Below are 16345 nucleotides of genomic sequence, written 5' to 3' on the forward strand. Positions count from 1 at the left end.
AAATACAGCATATTTTTCAGTTTTCTTGAGTAATGAATGTTACCCAGTGTTTTACAAAAAACTGAAAAATGAATGTTAGCCATTGTTTTACAAAAAGTTGAATCTTTAAGCTGATCTGATTATTGACCCTGACTTTCAACAGAAATGAGCAAATCTGGGAGTTTTGGAAGGAGCTTTCTTGTTTGTTTATTTTAGATTTTGTTGTTGTTTAAACATAGCATTTGATAGCACCCAGCTAGCTCTCTCTTCTTTGTGGCTGAAGACAGCAACATTTACTCCCACACATGTAGCCACAAGGCTCAAGGTTGAAGGAGCTGCGAAGATAAACACTGTGTGCTGATGTGTCATGCATCTTCCCAGTTTCAAACTGACAGATAGGAAATGTCTTGCACGGGAATACTGTAGAATGTAGAAACATTCTTTTTCTTTGAGTTTGTTATTAATATAAATTAAAAATAAATACAAAAAGTGAGACACTTGTCTGAAGAAGTAGGGACTCAAACTTGGAAGCCCAGCCAATATTCATGCTGCTGTGAAATTATGATTATCTTTAAAAACAAAAAAGAACCAAAAAATAAAACCAGTTTCTTTCACATTAAAAAAAAAAAAAAAAAAACAAAAACAAACAAAAAAAAGACATTAAAGGCACTTCTCTTCTTCCTTGAACCTTTTGCTCTTTGGCACAAATCATGTTTTTCTCTAGCTAAATCATACACATAATCTCTCAGACATTAACCCCTTGTACACTAAAAGGGCTCCCATTACTTGAAGCTTCTCAGCCTCCTGATCTTTAAGTGCTTTCATACATTGCAAGATGATCCAGAAATATCCTAAATTAATAGCAATAACCTGTTTACAGTAGGACCAAATGAGTAAAATTGAAAAGACAGAAATGAAGGCTCTATAGACTGTGAATACCAGAAATTCTTCTATTTAACCTCATCTCCATGTACCCCAGTAGCTCACTGTGGTTAGAAGATAGATTTCTGTCTAAAATATTTTGCCTACCAGCAGTCTCTACTTCCACAAAAATAAAAGAAAATAAAGGGAATACTTTAAATAAATATACATATATATATATGCATACCTATATGTATATACTCATCCTTAAAACAAACATCAGAATTTCTAATTTAATTCCAGTAAGAAACCAAAGCTTTTCCTTGGAATTTTGCAGCAACCACATCACAAGTTCTAACAAGACTGTTTGCAATCAAGCAACATATCAAAGCAGTTCAGCATCAGAGACAGAGGTAAGCAGCCTTAAATATACTCCAGCAGCAACCACTTGCTCCTCTGAAAAAGTGCAGTGCATATAAGGAAAATAGAACAAGCCAGGAAAAGAAAAATATTCATCTTTTCATCATAATTCCTAGATAGTAAGTCATATGAGGAGCAACTCGGGGAGCTGAGTTTGTTTACCCTGTAGAAAAGGAGGCTCAGGGGATAACTTATCACTCTCTATAACTTCCTGAAAGGAGGGTGTAGCAGATGGGGATTGATCTCTTCTTCCAGGCAGTGAGTGACAGAACTAGAGGACATGGCCACAAGCTATACCAGGGGCGTTCAGGCTGGACATCAGGAAGAATTGCTTCATGGAAAGGGTATTTTAGAATTTGAACTGACTGCCTAGGGAGGTGGTGAAGTCATCTTCTTGGAGGTGTACAAGAAAGACTGCACATGGCAGTAAATGCTGGGGTTTAGCTGACAATGTGGTTATGAGACAAAGGTCAAACTTGATGATCGTATAAGTCTTTCCCAAACTTAATGATTCTGTGATCTCAATATTTTTCTACTGTCACATCTAAATGGTGATTTGCAAGGTGGAAAATAGCTCTCCATCCTTCTTGCTTTGTAAGACTACATTTGTCTTAAATGGTATGCATCATACAGTCCATGCCCAGGAGAGACAAGACTGCAGGGCTGTACTGCCCAAATGACAAGCTTTTATGGAAAGGACATTTTGGAACTGAGGAAGTGCCATGAACCAAGTGTTATTAAAAGCAGTAACAATAGTGGACAATAACTGAAAACTAACCACTTCACTCAATGACAGCACATCCGTCAGAAAATTAAAAAAAAGTTGGAAAACAAAACAAAACTCATATTTCATGTTAGAAAAAGAAAAAGCATAGCTACTTAACAGAAAGAATGACTGCTAAGGACTGTAAAATCACATTTCCAAATATCAGCCAGATATTCTGCTCTTAGGGTCTGACAAATTGGAAAGCAGCATGAAAAACACCCATTACATATTTTCTGTCCAATTCAAAGGAGCATTTTGAAAACAATGTTACTGTTAGGCTTTCCAGGAAGAAGGATATCCCAATTCATAAGTGTTTCACCATCAAGCCAAAAAGCCCTCCAGGGGTAACTACACTTCAAATTTTGAAGTTTAATTCAGTTATATGCCCACAGATACAAGAAAGTTACAGAATCCTCTTCTGAAAGTTCTGTTTGAAAACAGGCAAGAAAGAGTATATTCAGGTGCCCTTTGTATAATTAAGGTATGTGCTGTACCTTTCTAGAAGTAGATCTCTGTGGTCTAGGTATGAACAATGCTGTGGGGGCTGTCCAGAGCTTACACACAGTAATACATGAAATGTCACCAGCTTCTACTCAAATATGAAATTGAATATACGGCTAAGAGAAGCCCCAAAACCTCATCCCATTTAGTTTGCTTTATAAAACTAGAATATGGAAGCTGGAATGTCTTCTAAACCAGAAGGATTTATAAAATTAAAAGCGATTTATCAATAGGAATGCTAAAAGTATAATTAGTGAAATGCAAGATGAAAATGATTGAATGAAAAAATAAATTAAATGGTTGCTAAACAGCCAGACCTGGGAAGAATATCCTCAGAAATAGATAAATACAGCCTTAAGTGTTATAAAATATGAAATTTTAACATTTTTTTCTTAAAGATTGTGGGATTTGCAACTGCAGAAGACAGGGTGAGATTCTACAATCAGTAGCTCAGGAAACCATTTTATCTTATATTCAACTTTTACTTGTGTTTTTAGACCATTATAGTTTAAGAAAATATCAATTTCCTCCTGTTTCTTAGTAGCTTTTTTCCTGCAAAGGCAATTTTTCTCTCCCTACAGCTTCCATCTACTGAAAGCTGGATGTGAGGAAAGGAAACCCATTCTATGTTATAACAGAGAAATTAACCTAATAAAATTTTGTAGCATTTCTGGGATTTCAATACCTGTGTAATTGTTCACCAAGCAGCATTTAAATCCTATTAAATGATCCTATTAAATCTTCTTTCTTTAATGCTTCAGTCCAATAATAGGGCAGATTTAAAAAATAAAACAAAACAAATAAACAGAAACATTTCACACACAAAACACAGCATATTCCAACCAGAATATGCTAAAACCTAAGTACACCCAGACTCATTAGAACAGCCTCATTAGTGACTGGGCATTGTAAACCTGAAGTTTTTTATACCATCCCAGTGATGCTCTCCAGTAGACTTAGGAAGACTCCCATAAACTACCTAGGACTTTGACAGCAGAAATATTTCAATCTTACTAGAAGAATTGAATTATTAATAATTAATAACCTTTATTGAGCAGTGTTCTTTTCACCTTTATCTACAAACCTCTTTTCTACAAATATTATTTTAATATATTTTCTGATGATTGTCTAGAAAAACGATGGCTTCCATGAAACAGGTGCCTTTGCAATTCATCACATACGAATGATTCTTTAAGCCACATCAATGTTTCTTCACTTAGACAAAGTTTAAATAAAAATAAACAAAACAACAAAGAGTAACTAAAGAACAAAAGAGTAAATAAACAACAAAACAACAAATAGTAAATATTATCGTGTATACACACATATTCAATTGCTACTTAGAATGCCAAGATAAGAAAAAAAGGCATTCTGTGGACTCAAAATACCTCACCAGATTACTAAAGGACCCAAAAGACCCCCTTGGATTACCAAATCTGGCAAGGTGGGGAAAAAAGCCTGCCTGTTTATGCCAAGGAATAGGTATAATGGCTACAACCTGGATGGCTAAAGGAATAGCAGACTAAATTTTGAAAGTTCATGCTGAGAATTGCATAAAATCGCAAAATTTTAAAAAAATGTGATTGTTATCTGAATTTTTATTGTGTTTCTTTACAAAAGGAAGACCTGTGGCCTGATAAATGGGTATAAGGTCTGTGTCAGGAAGTTTCTCAAGAGATAGATGCACAAAACTGCAGGAAAACACACAGACTGCAGAGGGATTGCGTGGGCATCCACTGACAATACAGAACTGATACTTTGCGAAGTGAAGAGAAAGGGCATAGAAAAAATCTTGGTATCCTTAAGGTGAGATACCAAACTGCTGGGAAAGAGGAGATGCAGACTTTTTCGCGCTTGGGAACCAGAAATCTATGGGATGGCAGTGTATCCTTTTAATTAGTGGTAAGACTACACTATTCTAAAGCAGTCATTCATAATAATGGATTTACTAGGTCCACTTCACAAAAAAAAAAAAAAAAAAAAATTACACAAACTTTGAGAGAAGGGGAAAAAAGCCCACATGGCAAAACCCCAAAAAATAAACCCAGCATACCATCCTAATCTGAAAGATATCCTCAGATTATTTTGTAGTAATCAGTCACACTAAATAACATCAGTCCCCCTAAAAAGGAAGAGTTTTAAAGTACAAAATTAGAACCCCTATCCTAAAACTCTAATTCTTGTCTCTAATATTCATATTTCAGGATTAAATTGCAAGTGTCCTTTGTACCCCAAAACCCCTTAATTCAGGTAATTCATGGTACAGAACTCAACATCAGCCCTGAGACCCAGTAGCTTGCTTCATCTGAATAAGATCAACAGTGCTGGAAATTTCTAAGCATGAACAGTGATTACTTCTTAATCAGTGCCACAATATTTGATACTTACACTGCATAATGCAAGACCGTGTGGAGAACTATCAAGTAAAGCTGTAGGATCAAGCTTCATTAATGTATGTGAATTTATATACAATGAATATATTTATATATGGAGAACATGAAGTGCTCAATATTTACCGCATTATCAATGTTGTCAATTAAATTTTCATCCAGATGTAGCCTGTATATATTGATGTTTACACTGGACTCTTGACAAGGCTGTTCCAATTTACTCCACTGAGGTGAACTGAAGCTACCCAATAGAAGTAAAGATGTATCATCCTGTCTTTATACACTCCATGCCCAGAGCCAAACCAAGAAACTCCCCTGTTCTCTCAGCCTGCTAATGTCTCTGAAAAGCCATCAGAGAGGACTACCATGTAGCTAGCAGCTGTTTCTTAGACATCTTTAAATGAAAGATTTTTCCCCTTTTTAAGGTACAGGAATGACAAACATGACTAGAAATATTCTGAAGAGTCCAAGCACAGTGGGAGGCATCCGAAGACACAGCTGTGCTGAGAAGTGCATCCAGCTGCTCAGCCTGCAGGTGCATCTGGAGTAGACGGACAGGATTAAAAATTAGAGGTGTTCCTGGGCTGGATACATTTGAGTAATGAGGGAAGTTCGTAAAAATAAATCAGAGAAAAACATGTTTGGATAAGATCAGTCTAGAGCAAAATAAGACAAACAGGGGAATCAAGTCATAGTTGAGATCTCAGTGATGTGAACAGGAAGTAGAAATAAGAGATCCAAAAAGAGAGAAAGAAAACTATGTATAAAAATTGGCATTGGATCTAGTGTGAAAAACTATGAATAGCTAAAAAAAGTGGTAATAAGAATGGCAAGTGTGAAAGAAAACAGTCAAACTTTAAACCAGTAAGCCAAACATTATTAAAGGAATCGAAAAATACCACATAATTTTCCAGTTCTCTCAAAAAAAAAAAAATCTGATGAGGAATAATTCACAGCACAGTTAGGTGAGCCTGAGAAGTAAGCATGAACATTACAAACCACAAAAAAGTAAAATTCACTATCGTTTCCAGAGATAGTGATTTATAAAGGCTCCAGATATTCAGAAGAATGGGGTGATAAGGAGAAGCATTTCACAGCTGCAAAACAGATACTTTCCTTAACTCAAACACATCCAACTTTCCATCCCTTCAGCAACCAAATGCAAACATGAATGCTGTAGGTCTTGAGCAGGGCACTTTGGAAGATAAAAATAGTTCTGCCTGTAACAAACACTTGTCCTTACAGGCTCATAGCACTGCATTTGAGAAGCACGAGGCGCACTTTCCATTTCCTAGCAGAACTTCACCTCACATGCTCAGCCACCTGCAGATTAAAACTAGCTGTCTTACAGCTGTGCAGCTAGTGAGAGGATTAAAGGAACACATAAAATCTTTGCAAAGATACTTGTCAGTTTAGGATTCTCCAGATACAGCTCATTCCCAAAAAAGCCACAGTGCACAACACATGGCAATACAGAAAACAGAGCAGAAGAGGGGAAAAAAAATTGCAAAATGTCCATAACTAAACTATTGTATATTGTGAATATGCAAATATGTTCCATTTCATATCAACTCTAAAGCAGCATACAGGAGGGGAGCATTAGAGAATTGCACTGCAGAAGGTTTAGGGGAGATACAGGTGTTTGAAATAAAAAAGAATGGCTCTCTAAATGTTAAATTGGAACAAAAAGCAAGAACAGACACCAAAGAATGAATTTTTTCCATGCTCTTGCCAATGTGCATGACCATATACATTCTCTACTGCTACTGTAGAGAATGCCAAAATTCTTTTTTTTTTGGATCTTGATGAAGTGCTGTCACAACAGCAGTCCAGTGAGATAAAAGGGCACTCAAAACTGCAGTCACACTTTAAGCTCACTAACCATTCTGTTATACTCTGATAGCTTCCATTTTATTAGAGAAATGTTTCCACATGGAAATGGCTTATGTGTGCAAGGAGAAGCCTCTCCTGAAGAAGATTATAGCAATATATCAAAGAAAACCCCCAAAAAAGCATCTGGTTGGCCAAAAGAACAGGGTCTGTCATAATTCAACCTTTATTTTATTTTCCCTGTTTCTTTTTAATGGTAGATAAATATATAAAACATACAAAAGAAAGGAGTCAAAAAACTGCAGTGAGAAACAGCAACAAGGAGCACTGCAAGGAAAGAAAGGTTAATTACAGCACAAGAAAAGATGCAAGGAATGTGAAGAATGTCAGCAAGTAAATAAATCAATAATCTACAGTCATCATCTACATTCCTGAGCTACCTTGAAATCAAGGATATCTGGCCCTAACATTCCTGACAACAGTAGAGATTTTCAAGGAAGACCCCCCTCTGCTTCATGCTCAGTTTCTGCCAGCACCCTTCTGTCAACAACTGATTATACAGGGACCTTTCCAAAGGGAGCCTGTAATACCTCTTACAACAGTTTTATTAATACAAGCTTGTGAATACTTTGGGACAGCACAGAAAAATTAACAAGGCAGAATTAATGCTGTGATCATTGCACTTAGTTGAAAAAAACTTCAAGGTCATTGTCAAACAACTGCAGAAGTTATGCACAAAATATTTCTCCCTCAACACTGCTCTCTAAAACATACTGGAGCCTAGCAGCTCATGGAATAACAGTACAAATCAATAATTCTAGAGACTAATGTGGTTTTACAGATATACTTCTTCACAATGGCATCAACATACTATAAAATAGGAGTTTTACAGGGGAAATGGAAGCTGAGTGAGAGAGAAGAGAGGATCTAAAAGTCAAGACTCAACAAGTTGGAAACAAACAAAAAAACACTGACAAAAAAGCCCAAGCGTATATACCAAACAGTCAAAAAAAAAAAAAAAAATCCCCAAAACCCCCAACCAGACCTTGAAAACAAAACCCTAACTCCCCAATACAAGTATACAAGTAAAATCAAGGACATGCCCTCAATAAGGTGACATAACAGAAGTAGACCTGCAGAGCACAACCTTGGAGGACCTTACTGACATGCATTTTGTGGAAGGTTACTGAGCTTCCAGTAGGAATTGAGGTAAATAACCTGGTTTAGTTTAGTCCATAAGAGAATCTAGATCAAGCTGGGGTTCAAGCCAAAACATCACAAATGGAAAACAACAGAAATACAATTCAGAAGTGCAATCTTGAGCCAATGCTAACTCAGATTTACCTGAAGTTGCTATATGACTCTGATGCTATATATAAAAAGACTTCTAAGCTCAGTCTCAAACAAACAACAAAAAAGAAAGGGAAAGGATGATTCCATGAGCACTGCTGCTTAGAAGACCACTTTTATCTATAAAACACAGCAGTTTTTCTCCAAAAATTTCTTAACCATACAAAATGTAATGTACAAAACCCACAACAAATCATCATAGAGAATAATTTCTAAATTGGACATGCAGAATGCTTTTGCAACAGTTGCTTTTGCAAATGAAGCTGATACAATACAATTAGGTAGCTGGGGGAATCTTTTCATGTGACTGCAGAAATTTCTTAATGAAGTGTAGCAATTAAAACGAGTCTATTTTCAATACCATTTTACTTCCAAAGCCGGGGTGGGGGGATGGGGACTCCACCCCCAACTGTCCTCAATAGGTTTTATGGTAATCTTAAAATAATAGATGCAACTGTGGTAAAAAAAAAACAAACATAAACAAAACCAAAAGAGAAAGCCTAGTGTACCTGTATGCTGTTCTTCAATCCAAGCTTGCAGATACATGAAGAGGAGTAGACCAGCTACTCCAAACAGCAGTACAGACACGAAGACTTGTCTTAGGTTCATGACCCTACAAGGGGGCTTCTCTTCAGCTTTCAGAAAGACTCATTGCTCACTTCTCTGAAGTATTCAGCACGCCTGCATCTTCTTCAGTGTCTTCCCCAGAGACACCAATCTGGAATGACAAGAGAGGGAGGTTGTTCTCGTGTTACATTTTTATTCTTCACCAGAGACTGTGTTAATAGCATACTACACACAAGCTGGAACTCTTACAAGCTATTGCTTTCAATGCTTGTATTTCTGCTCAGAGTCTTGATGCTCTAGCCCCAGATGAGTTCCAAGCAGATGCGTTTCTCAAAGTGGCTGAAAAGACCATTCCACCTCCTGAAGAGCAAATATCACCTGCTGTCATAACAGAGGGAGGTAATGACCCAAATGAGGTCATTGGGTGTCACACCAATTCCCCACTCTGCCCACCAACCATCACAGCTGGGAAGTAACAGCAAGCAGCTGGAGCCTCCCAGGTGGCTGGAAGAGGCTGCCAGCCCCATGTGATGGGCAACCCAGCATCCCTGCTTCTGGACTCATGTGTCCTTAAGGGATGGGTCACCTCACAACACGACCACTCCACTTTCAGGGCCCCGGCATTGATTCAGCCTGTTCATCGAGGAGTCATACAATGATATTCACTCTCAAATATGAATCCAAGTTGAGTTTTCCAGGATTAGGAAATGTCAACATAAGATGGTATAAGTAATAGAGCAGAAAATTAATTAATGGCTCAACTTTTTATTCAGCTCTGTTTTGCAGTATGGAAGGGGAGTTGTCAGGAACTCAATTCTTGCCACTAAGTTTAATGGGAACAAGTTCAACTGTAAAAACCTATCAAAAAGATTACTTTATTGAACAGCAGTGGACTCAGAGGAAGTAATTTACCTGATACCCTGCATGTGCCACAAAGGGGTCATAAAATTAATTTTATAACATCCGAACATGAAGACACTGTGGAACACTAGAGGACAACTCTTTAACCTGAATAAGAATGTGCTCACTTTGAAAGTGCATTAGAAGCTGAAGAGCAGTTGTTGAAACTGGCCTGCACAGAAAAAGAAAATGCCTTAAAATTCAACATAATGGACACTGTTGTCAGTGCATATGACAGAAGTGTCTGATGAACTATCACAAAGAATGCTAGGAAAAACTCAGGCTTTTAAGAAATACAGCCTAGCAGTAGCCTGCCTATTTGAAAGATAAATCTGTTAAATACACAGAAAAGAAAATGCAGCCACTTAACAGTTATTCTGAATCAGACAAGTACACCATGTTTCACAAGTTTGTATTTTTTAATAACTCAGCACTGTTACACCTATAATTGCTGAGTTTCTAAAAATACAGTACACATAAAGCTTAGCAGGAACTCCCATTAAAAACAGCTGTTGAATGAACAAAGTAACTATGTTAGAAAGACGCAAAAGATTTCAAGAACAACAAAACTGTTCAGGAATTTTCAGATGTTTTTTCAATTCTGTGCCATTAAACTGTACACTTCTCTTAAGCACAAACTTGCCTGCAGAAAATGTAAGCCACGGTTTAAATATTAATCATTGTATGTGTAATTGTTCTTTGAAGACAGATAGCTAGACATTAACAGAATGTAAATTTTCTGTCTGAAGTCTTTTTTTCTGAGGGTCATGAAGCAACTGGTTCAAACCAGGCACATGAAAGGAAGGTGATAGAGGCTTTATTCATAACCTTGCTCTTTCTGCTTTGATTCTATAGAGAGGGAATTTCTTATATGCAAGTACCTGTTTGCAGCTATTGTGATGATGCACAGGATTGGAAAGAAGCAGTGAAGATTGGGCAAAAACAGATAAAATGCTTGGGAAATTCTGTGAAATGCTCTTTGGATAGGTGTGGAGCCTCCTTTCACCCAGCACTTCATTAGCTGTTATCACTTGCACCTTTTTTTCTTACAGTGCTCTCAGCACTCTCAGACTTGCAGTGCTCTTTATCTACATTACAAGCCTACTTAGGGCTTTGCACATAACTTCAGTGCTGCAGCAAATGCACTGTTTGCATGTCTTCAAAAGTCACTCTGCTGATGAGACAGAAGCGTCCCAGTATAAGCAATGCTTCAAGAACCACCAGTCACAGAATCTACGAATACAAACCTCTTCTGTTTCCAGCAAACAAAAGCTGTGTTGTTCATGTAACAGGACATTGACAGCATCTGGATTAGGAGGAAAAAAAGCAGCAAATAAAAAGACATAAGGATCTAAATATATCTTTGAAATAAATTACTTAGAGGTACTAGAAAGCAGGAATCGGTTTCTTGCTGTTTAGGATTTGCAAGTTTCTCTCATAATAAAAAGTTGAGGAATCCAGACACACACAACGACAGTGCATGATTCCAAATAAGCCCATTTCTGTGATGTTGCTTTCTTCCATCTCTGACTACACAAAGCTCCCATATATTCAGCCCTTCTTTCTGAAAAACAGCATCCTTGAGTGGGTGAGGAAAACTTTCTCAGGCTGCATGGACGATGCTGAAAGGAAAGTATCTCACACCACATCTCCATGAACATTTCTGACACTTGTAGGCTGGCACTGCTGCTTTCTCCAGCCACTTGCTCTCATTCTCTTGCCATCACCATGAGTGCTTTCTGACCAAGTTTAACCAAATCATAGCCCACAAAGAATTTACCCAAGGAAAGATGCCAATGGTTTTTCCTTTAGCAGCAGCTGGTATCACATATGTCCATGACCCATGACAGCATAGGATATAGAGGTGACCTTGCCCAAGCACCATCATGGTTGTATGTAGCATCATCTACAAGCCCTGAAAGGTGATGATGAAAATGCACAGCAAAATAAGGAGCAATTTTAAGCAATTTAATCTGTTAAAAAGTGCAATTTAATCTGTTAATAAGAAAACAGATGCTTTTATCTTAGGTTAGTTTTGGCTTTGAGTGGAAAGAAGTTTGTAAAAGGATACAGCAGTTCAAGGTGTTTTTCTTTCCTTTTCATTTTGAACTACCAAACACACCCTAAGGCAGATTCACTCCACCATCACAGTCAATGTAATTATCTTTGTATCAAGAGTTTACATGCTGCTTGTGATTAGTTTAATTTATTTAAATTTAATTTATATGAAACTGTGTTCTTCATTTACATGTTGACTAAGTTTTAAGATTAGTTTTAAATAAGAGTAACATTACTTTAAATTAAGACTACTGATTTTAGATCAGGTTAGAATCTAAATACATCAAACATAACTATTCTGCTACCTTATAAGATTTTAAAGGCTTTTCAGCTTGAATGACTTGTTTAATTTATTTAACACAGTGATTTGTAGCCCATATATGAAAAAATTATAGTGACATTTAAAAAAGTCTGTGTCTGAGTCTTATAGGAGAACTTGAAAAATGGCTGCACAATACTGACAAATTTGCTCCTTTTGTATTAAAAAGCAATGGGTTATAACCTGGGCAAGAGAAAGTACCTGAAATATTCTTTAATCAAGATAAATGCTAGCAGTTACTTTCAACCCAAGTATTTTCAAAAGAGATCAGCCATATCCAGACAGAGGCTCAGCATCCCTGCTTAAGCGGTGAATCTTTTGTTTTGCTTCTAGTTCTGGGCAACATGACTCCCCTGGGTGATACTTTGACCATCCTTGCTGGATGGTTCTTGCTATGAAGGAACTAATGTAACCTGAGAAACTGCTCTGTGCCTTCCATGTATGCTGAACTAGGTTCTTGCTTTTGCCCAACATCACCCCCATCTCTTTGGGGTGTATGGACCTCAATGTCCCACCTGTTTGAACTCAAGTTATGCACCCCAAAATTTCAAGTTATTTTGAGTACTGGAGAGAGATTATTACATGTCCTTATCCATCATGGAGAAACAATAAATCTGGCAGACAATATCACTATGTGTCTTAGATGACAAACACAGCAAAAATTTAGAAATTTTACAGGCCTGTAGTCATTCACTTCTGAGTCCAAATTGTTTAACATTTTTCAAATATTAAAAGTTTCAAGAATCCTCATTCTACTGATATAAAAGCCTTGTGTTTTCCCCATTGTGTTTTGGGGTCAAATAGGTACATTCCTGTACAGAGCCAACAAAAGCAATTGAAATAACACAGTCACCCAAAAATGGGGAAGAGTGTACCTCCTGCTTTTGTCATGATTCCTCCTTTCAATATATCATCCAACGTTTTCTTCCTTGCAATCAAATATACCTGCAGCCGAGGAGAGGCACCTCAGCATTCAGGCACCCTTCCTGGCTCCCTCCTATTCTAGACCACACAAAACCAATGGCATCTGGTCAGTATGTTTGGCTAACTTTGGATTTCCTTGCCACCATGCCACTCACCATCATCTAGTTCCAAAATCAAGGACATACAAATGCAAAACATTAGGTTGCCTTCTATTTAGAAACCTTTCCTTTTAATTTCAGCTTTTTTTTCCTTCACCTGGAAATCAAGAATATTAAGATGCAGGGTTAACTAGCAAAACACAGATAAAAAAATCCAGCAATCTTCATAATGGTCAAAACATTCATATTACTGTGGGATACTACAAATTTCCACCCACTCAGTATCTCCTTAGACACAACTGAATTAATGAAAACAAAATGAGAAAAAGATCACAGAAAGCTACTGCAACTGCACAGTTTGGGGGTTCTTAATTTTCTTCCCTCCTTCCTTACCTCAAGAAGCACTACATTTTCTCCACTGGAGTTATCATGGCAAGAAAATTTTGCACTGAGGAATGTTCTGCTGGACACTGGCCCAGATGACTTTCAGCTCAGTCAGTAGAAGGAAGCAAGGATATCTTCTCACTTCAATGCTCCCCCTCCTCCCTCACTTCTCATCTGTTAGCTCATGTCCTACTTCACACGCAGATGATCCTCCAGGATCAGCTTTCCACTGCCCACATCTCAACTTTCTGGCTTCACGACTAGCGCAAGGCAGAGCTCCAGCTCTTAACAATGCTTGCACAGTTCCTTGTACAGGTACTACTACTTTTTGTTCTGGTTTATTACAGAGGTTACTAGAAGTAAACATACGGTATTTGCTATTTTCTATCTCTAAGCAAGTTATGCTGAATGTTATGGCTGGGTGAGGTCAAAGGCCTTACAGAAATTTGAATTAAATGAGTAAGCAGATCAAGACAGTCAAACAGTGGTGCTGAGAGACTTTGTAAAAAAAAAATTAAAAAACGGAACCAGCCAACCCCTCACCAAACACCCCCCCAGATAAACAAAAGCAAACAACAAAACCCAAACCAAACCAAAATTTCCATAAGGGAGTTTTTTCCTGTCCATGGGAATTTTATTGGGGTATATAGACAGCATACAGGCCCACTGTTACATCAGTCCTGCTGACACTTCAGCAACTTCTTCACCTGAATAGCTGCTTATAAGAAGGCTGTGTAAAAGTATAATTGAAGACACCATCTGGCCTGCACAACTTTTATTACTGGCAATAACAGAAGATTACTACCTACCAACACTGCAAATCAAGTTAAGAGAATTCTGTAAGAGTTCCATAAGATACAAATAATGAAATATTTTTTTATGAAATATACAGGGATTTGTCTTCAAAGGAGAGATCTGTTTTTATCAAAGTGAGCATTCTTCACTCACCCACTGTCAATTATGAAACAATAGAGCCCCTTTAAAAAATAGAGCTTAAAAATTTGAAATTTTAATAGCAGTCAGGAAATTTCAAACATCAACATCACCAAAGTAACTTCCCACCCAGTCAACTTGTACATATTTAACATTTTTCAACTTCACTCTCCCTTGTTATATAGCAGACCACAATGTTATAGCAATTACATTTTGTTTTAAATGCACTTTATAGCATACAATATATTATACAAAATTAATAGCATGGTAAAGAAAATATGGTTTGCATTTGATTTCGCCGTTTTAATCTATTAACATCACTAGTTCCTCATTATCCTTTTGATATATTTCCAAAGGGAAAAAATCCATTTAATGAAACAATGGGTGTAAGTTAGACTCATTGCTTCTGAGAACACGCACACCACTTACCTGGTCCTGATCCTCAACCATAAATCCTGTTAAACTTCAGACTTTGTCAGTTTAATGCACACAGCAACTTGCCTCAGACACTTGTAGATTAATTTAAAGCCGCAGTTTTAGACAAACAAAAGTTATGCTTGTGTTAAGAACAGATAAATGCCAAGTTGTCCTACCCATGTGTATTACAGGTTGACACATCAGCATCATGGAATGTTTTGGCAACTTACAGAGAATAGAGAAGACACTGAAAGCATCAGGTCTGGAACTTCACCAGTTCATCAGAATATTCAGTTTCAAGGGTTTCATCCTACAGCTGCTGGACATCTTGCTTCAAAAAGGAAAAATAATCATTATTCTCAGTAACATTACCCAGTCAGGACTGAGGGACCTCAGCAGAAAAAGGCAAGTTTGGCATGCTTAGCTCTTACCTGTCTGAAACACTCCTGGGAGTCAGCAAGCAGTCCCATGGAAGTCGCCTGGATTTTGAGAAGTTAAACAAAAACACTGCTCACAAGACAGCAACTCGATGGCTCTCAGTCTTCTAACCTTCTAACCGGATTATAGGTGGGATTTCTTTCCACTCTCAGGAAAAGGAACACTAGCAAAAGGACTGTGTCAAAGCCAGATCTTCCCTTTTTTGAACTGTTGAAATGATACGATCTTGTTTACGGACTGCAGTGAACCGGGGGCTATCAGCATGCCGACAAGACTCGCAGTCTACCCCAAGTCAATTCACACTACTGCTAGAAAACGCACAGGCAAAATACCAGTCCTTTTTTTATTTTTTTTTATTTTGGAGACGTGCCACGAATTCCCGATTCCCGGTGTGTGACGAAGGATGGGGGTGTGTGTGGGTGTAGGGAGTCAGCAGAAAAGTTGCTCGGTGCGCGGGGCGGGGGCTCCGCGACCCCCTCAACTTCTGGGGACGCTCCGCAGCCCCTCGGGGCCGCTCCCGGCGCTGGAGCCCCTCGCCACGGACACGCCGGGGCTGACCCTCATTCCCCGGGGCCGGTGGGCGCTGAACGTACCGGGACGGCCGCGCCGCCGCCTCCGGCCCCGCCGCTCCAAGTCCCGGCGCCGCGGGGCTGGGCGGTGCCGGCGGGGAGCGGCTGCTGCCGGGGCCGCGGCGGAGATCCGGCTGCCAGCTCGCCCACCCTCCGCTCGTCCCAGGTGGGCTGCTGCCCCTCACCTGCCGCCGCTCCCGGGACGCTCTTCCTTAGCGACGCCTACACAGAAACTTTCCTCGCCGAACTTCGCGGCCGGGCGGGCTGGGGAGGGGCCCCGGCGGGCAGGGACACCCCCGGCCGCAGCGGGGCAGGTGAGTGTCCCCGGCCATCCCCGTGCTCCCGCTCCGCCCGTGACATCACGCTCCCTCCCCGCCGCCCGGAGATGAGGAGCTTTGCTAAAAGGTTTTGTTTGCTGCTACATACGCAGGGGTAGCTCTCCCTGTGCTAGCGAATAAATATGTCTAAGCTGCCAGGTAGAGGCAACTCATCTCTTTAATTAGCTACTAAAACTGGTAGTGTAGAAACTTTATTGTCGTCTATGGAAAACAGGATGACAGAGAAAAATGTTTAATTAGTGCTTATTGGAGCTTCACGTGTGCCTTGCAAACCTTATCTGCTTATTGTGACAATAGACCAAC

At 38.9% G+C, this 16345-nt stretch overlaps 1 protein-coding gene across 4 annotated transcripts in view; it reads right to left on the reverse strand.

Annotated features, from left to right (window-relative positions):
- CHST9 (carbohydrate sulfotransferase 9) overlaps positions 1–15980 on the reverse strand; it is an 86741-nt gene extending 70761 nt beyond the window's left edge. The window contains exons 1-5 of one of the 4 annotated variants that reach the window (XM_072924585.1): positions 15890–15980; positions 15129–15342; positions 14928–15028; positions 10812–10870; positions 8607–8815 (exon numbers count right to left, since the gene is read on the reverse strand). In XM_072924585.1, the coding sequence (XP_072780686.1) occupies positions 8607–8706 (100 nt within the window). In that variant the 5' untranslated portion in view covers positions 8707–8815; positions 10812–10870; positions 14928–15028; positions 15129–15342; positions 15890–15980. Of the gene's footprint in view, positions 1–8606; positions 8816–10811; positions 10871–14927; positions 15029–15128; positions 15416–15889 lie in introns of those variants that run through there. The other 3 variants (XM_030266125.4, XM_030266123.4, XM_030266121.4) reach the window with 3 other exon arrangements.
- Positions 15981–16345: the final 365 nt, after the last annotated feature.

This window comes from Taeniopygia guttata, chromosome 2 (genome assembly GCF_048771995.1).
Source record: "Taeniopygia guttata chromosome 2, bTaeGut7.mat, whole genome shotgun sequence".
NCBI lineage: Eukaryota > Metazoa > Chordata > Aves > Passeriformes > Estrildidae > Taeniopygia > Taeniopygia guttata.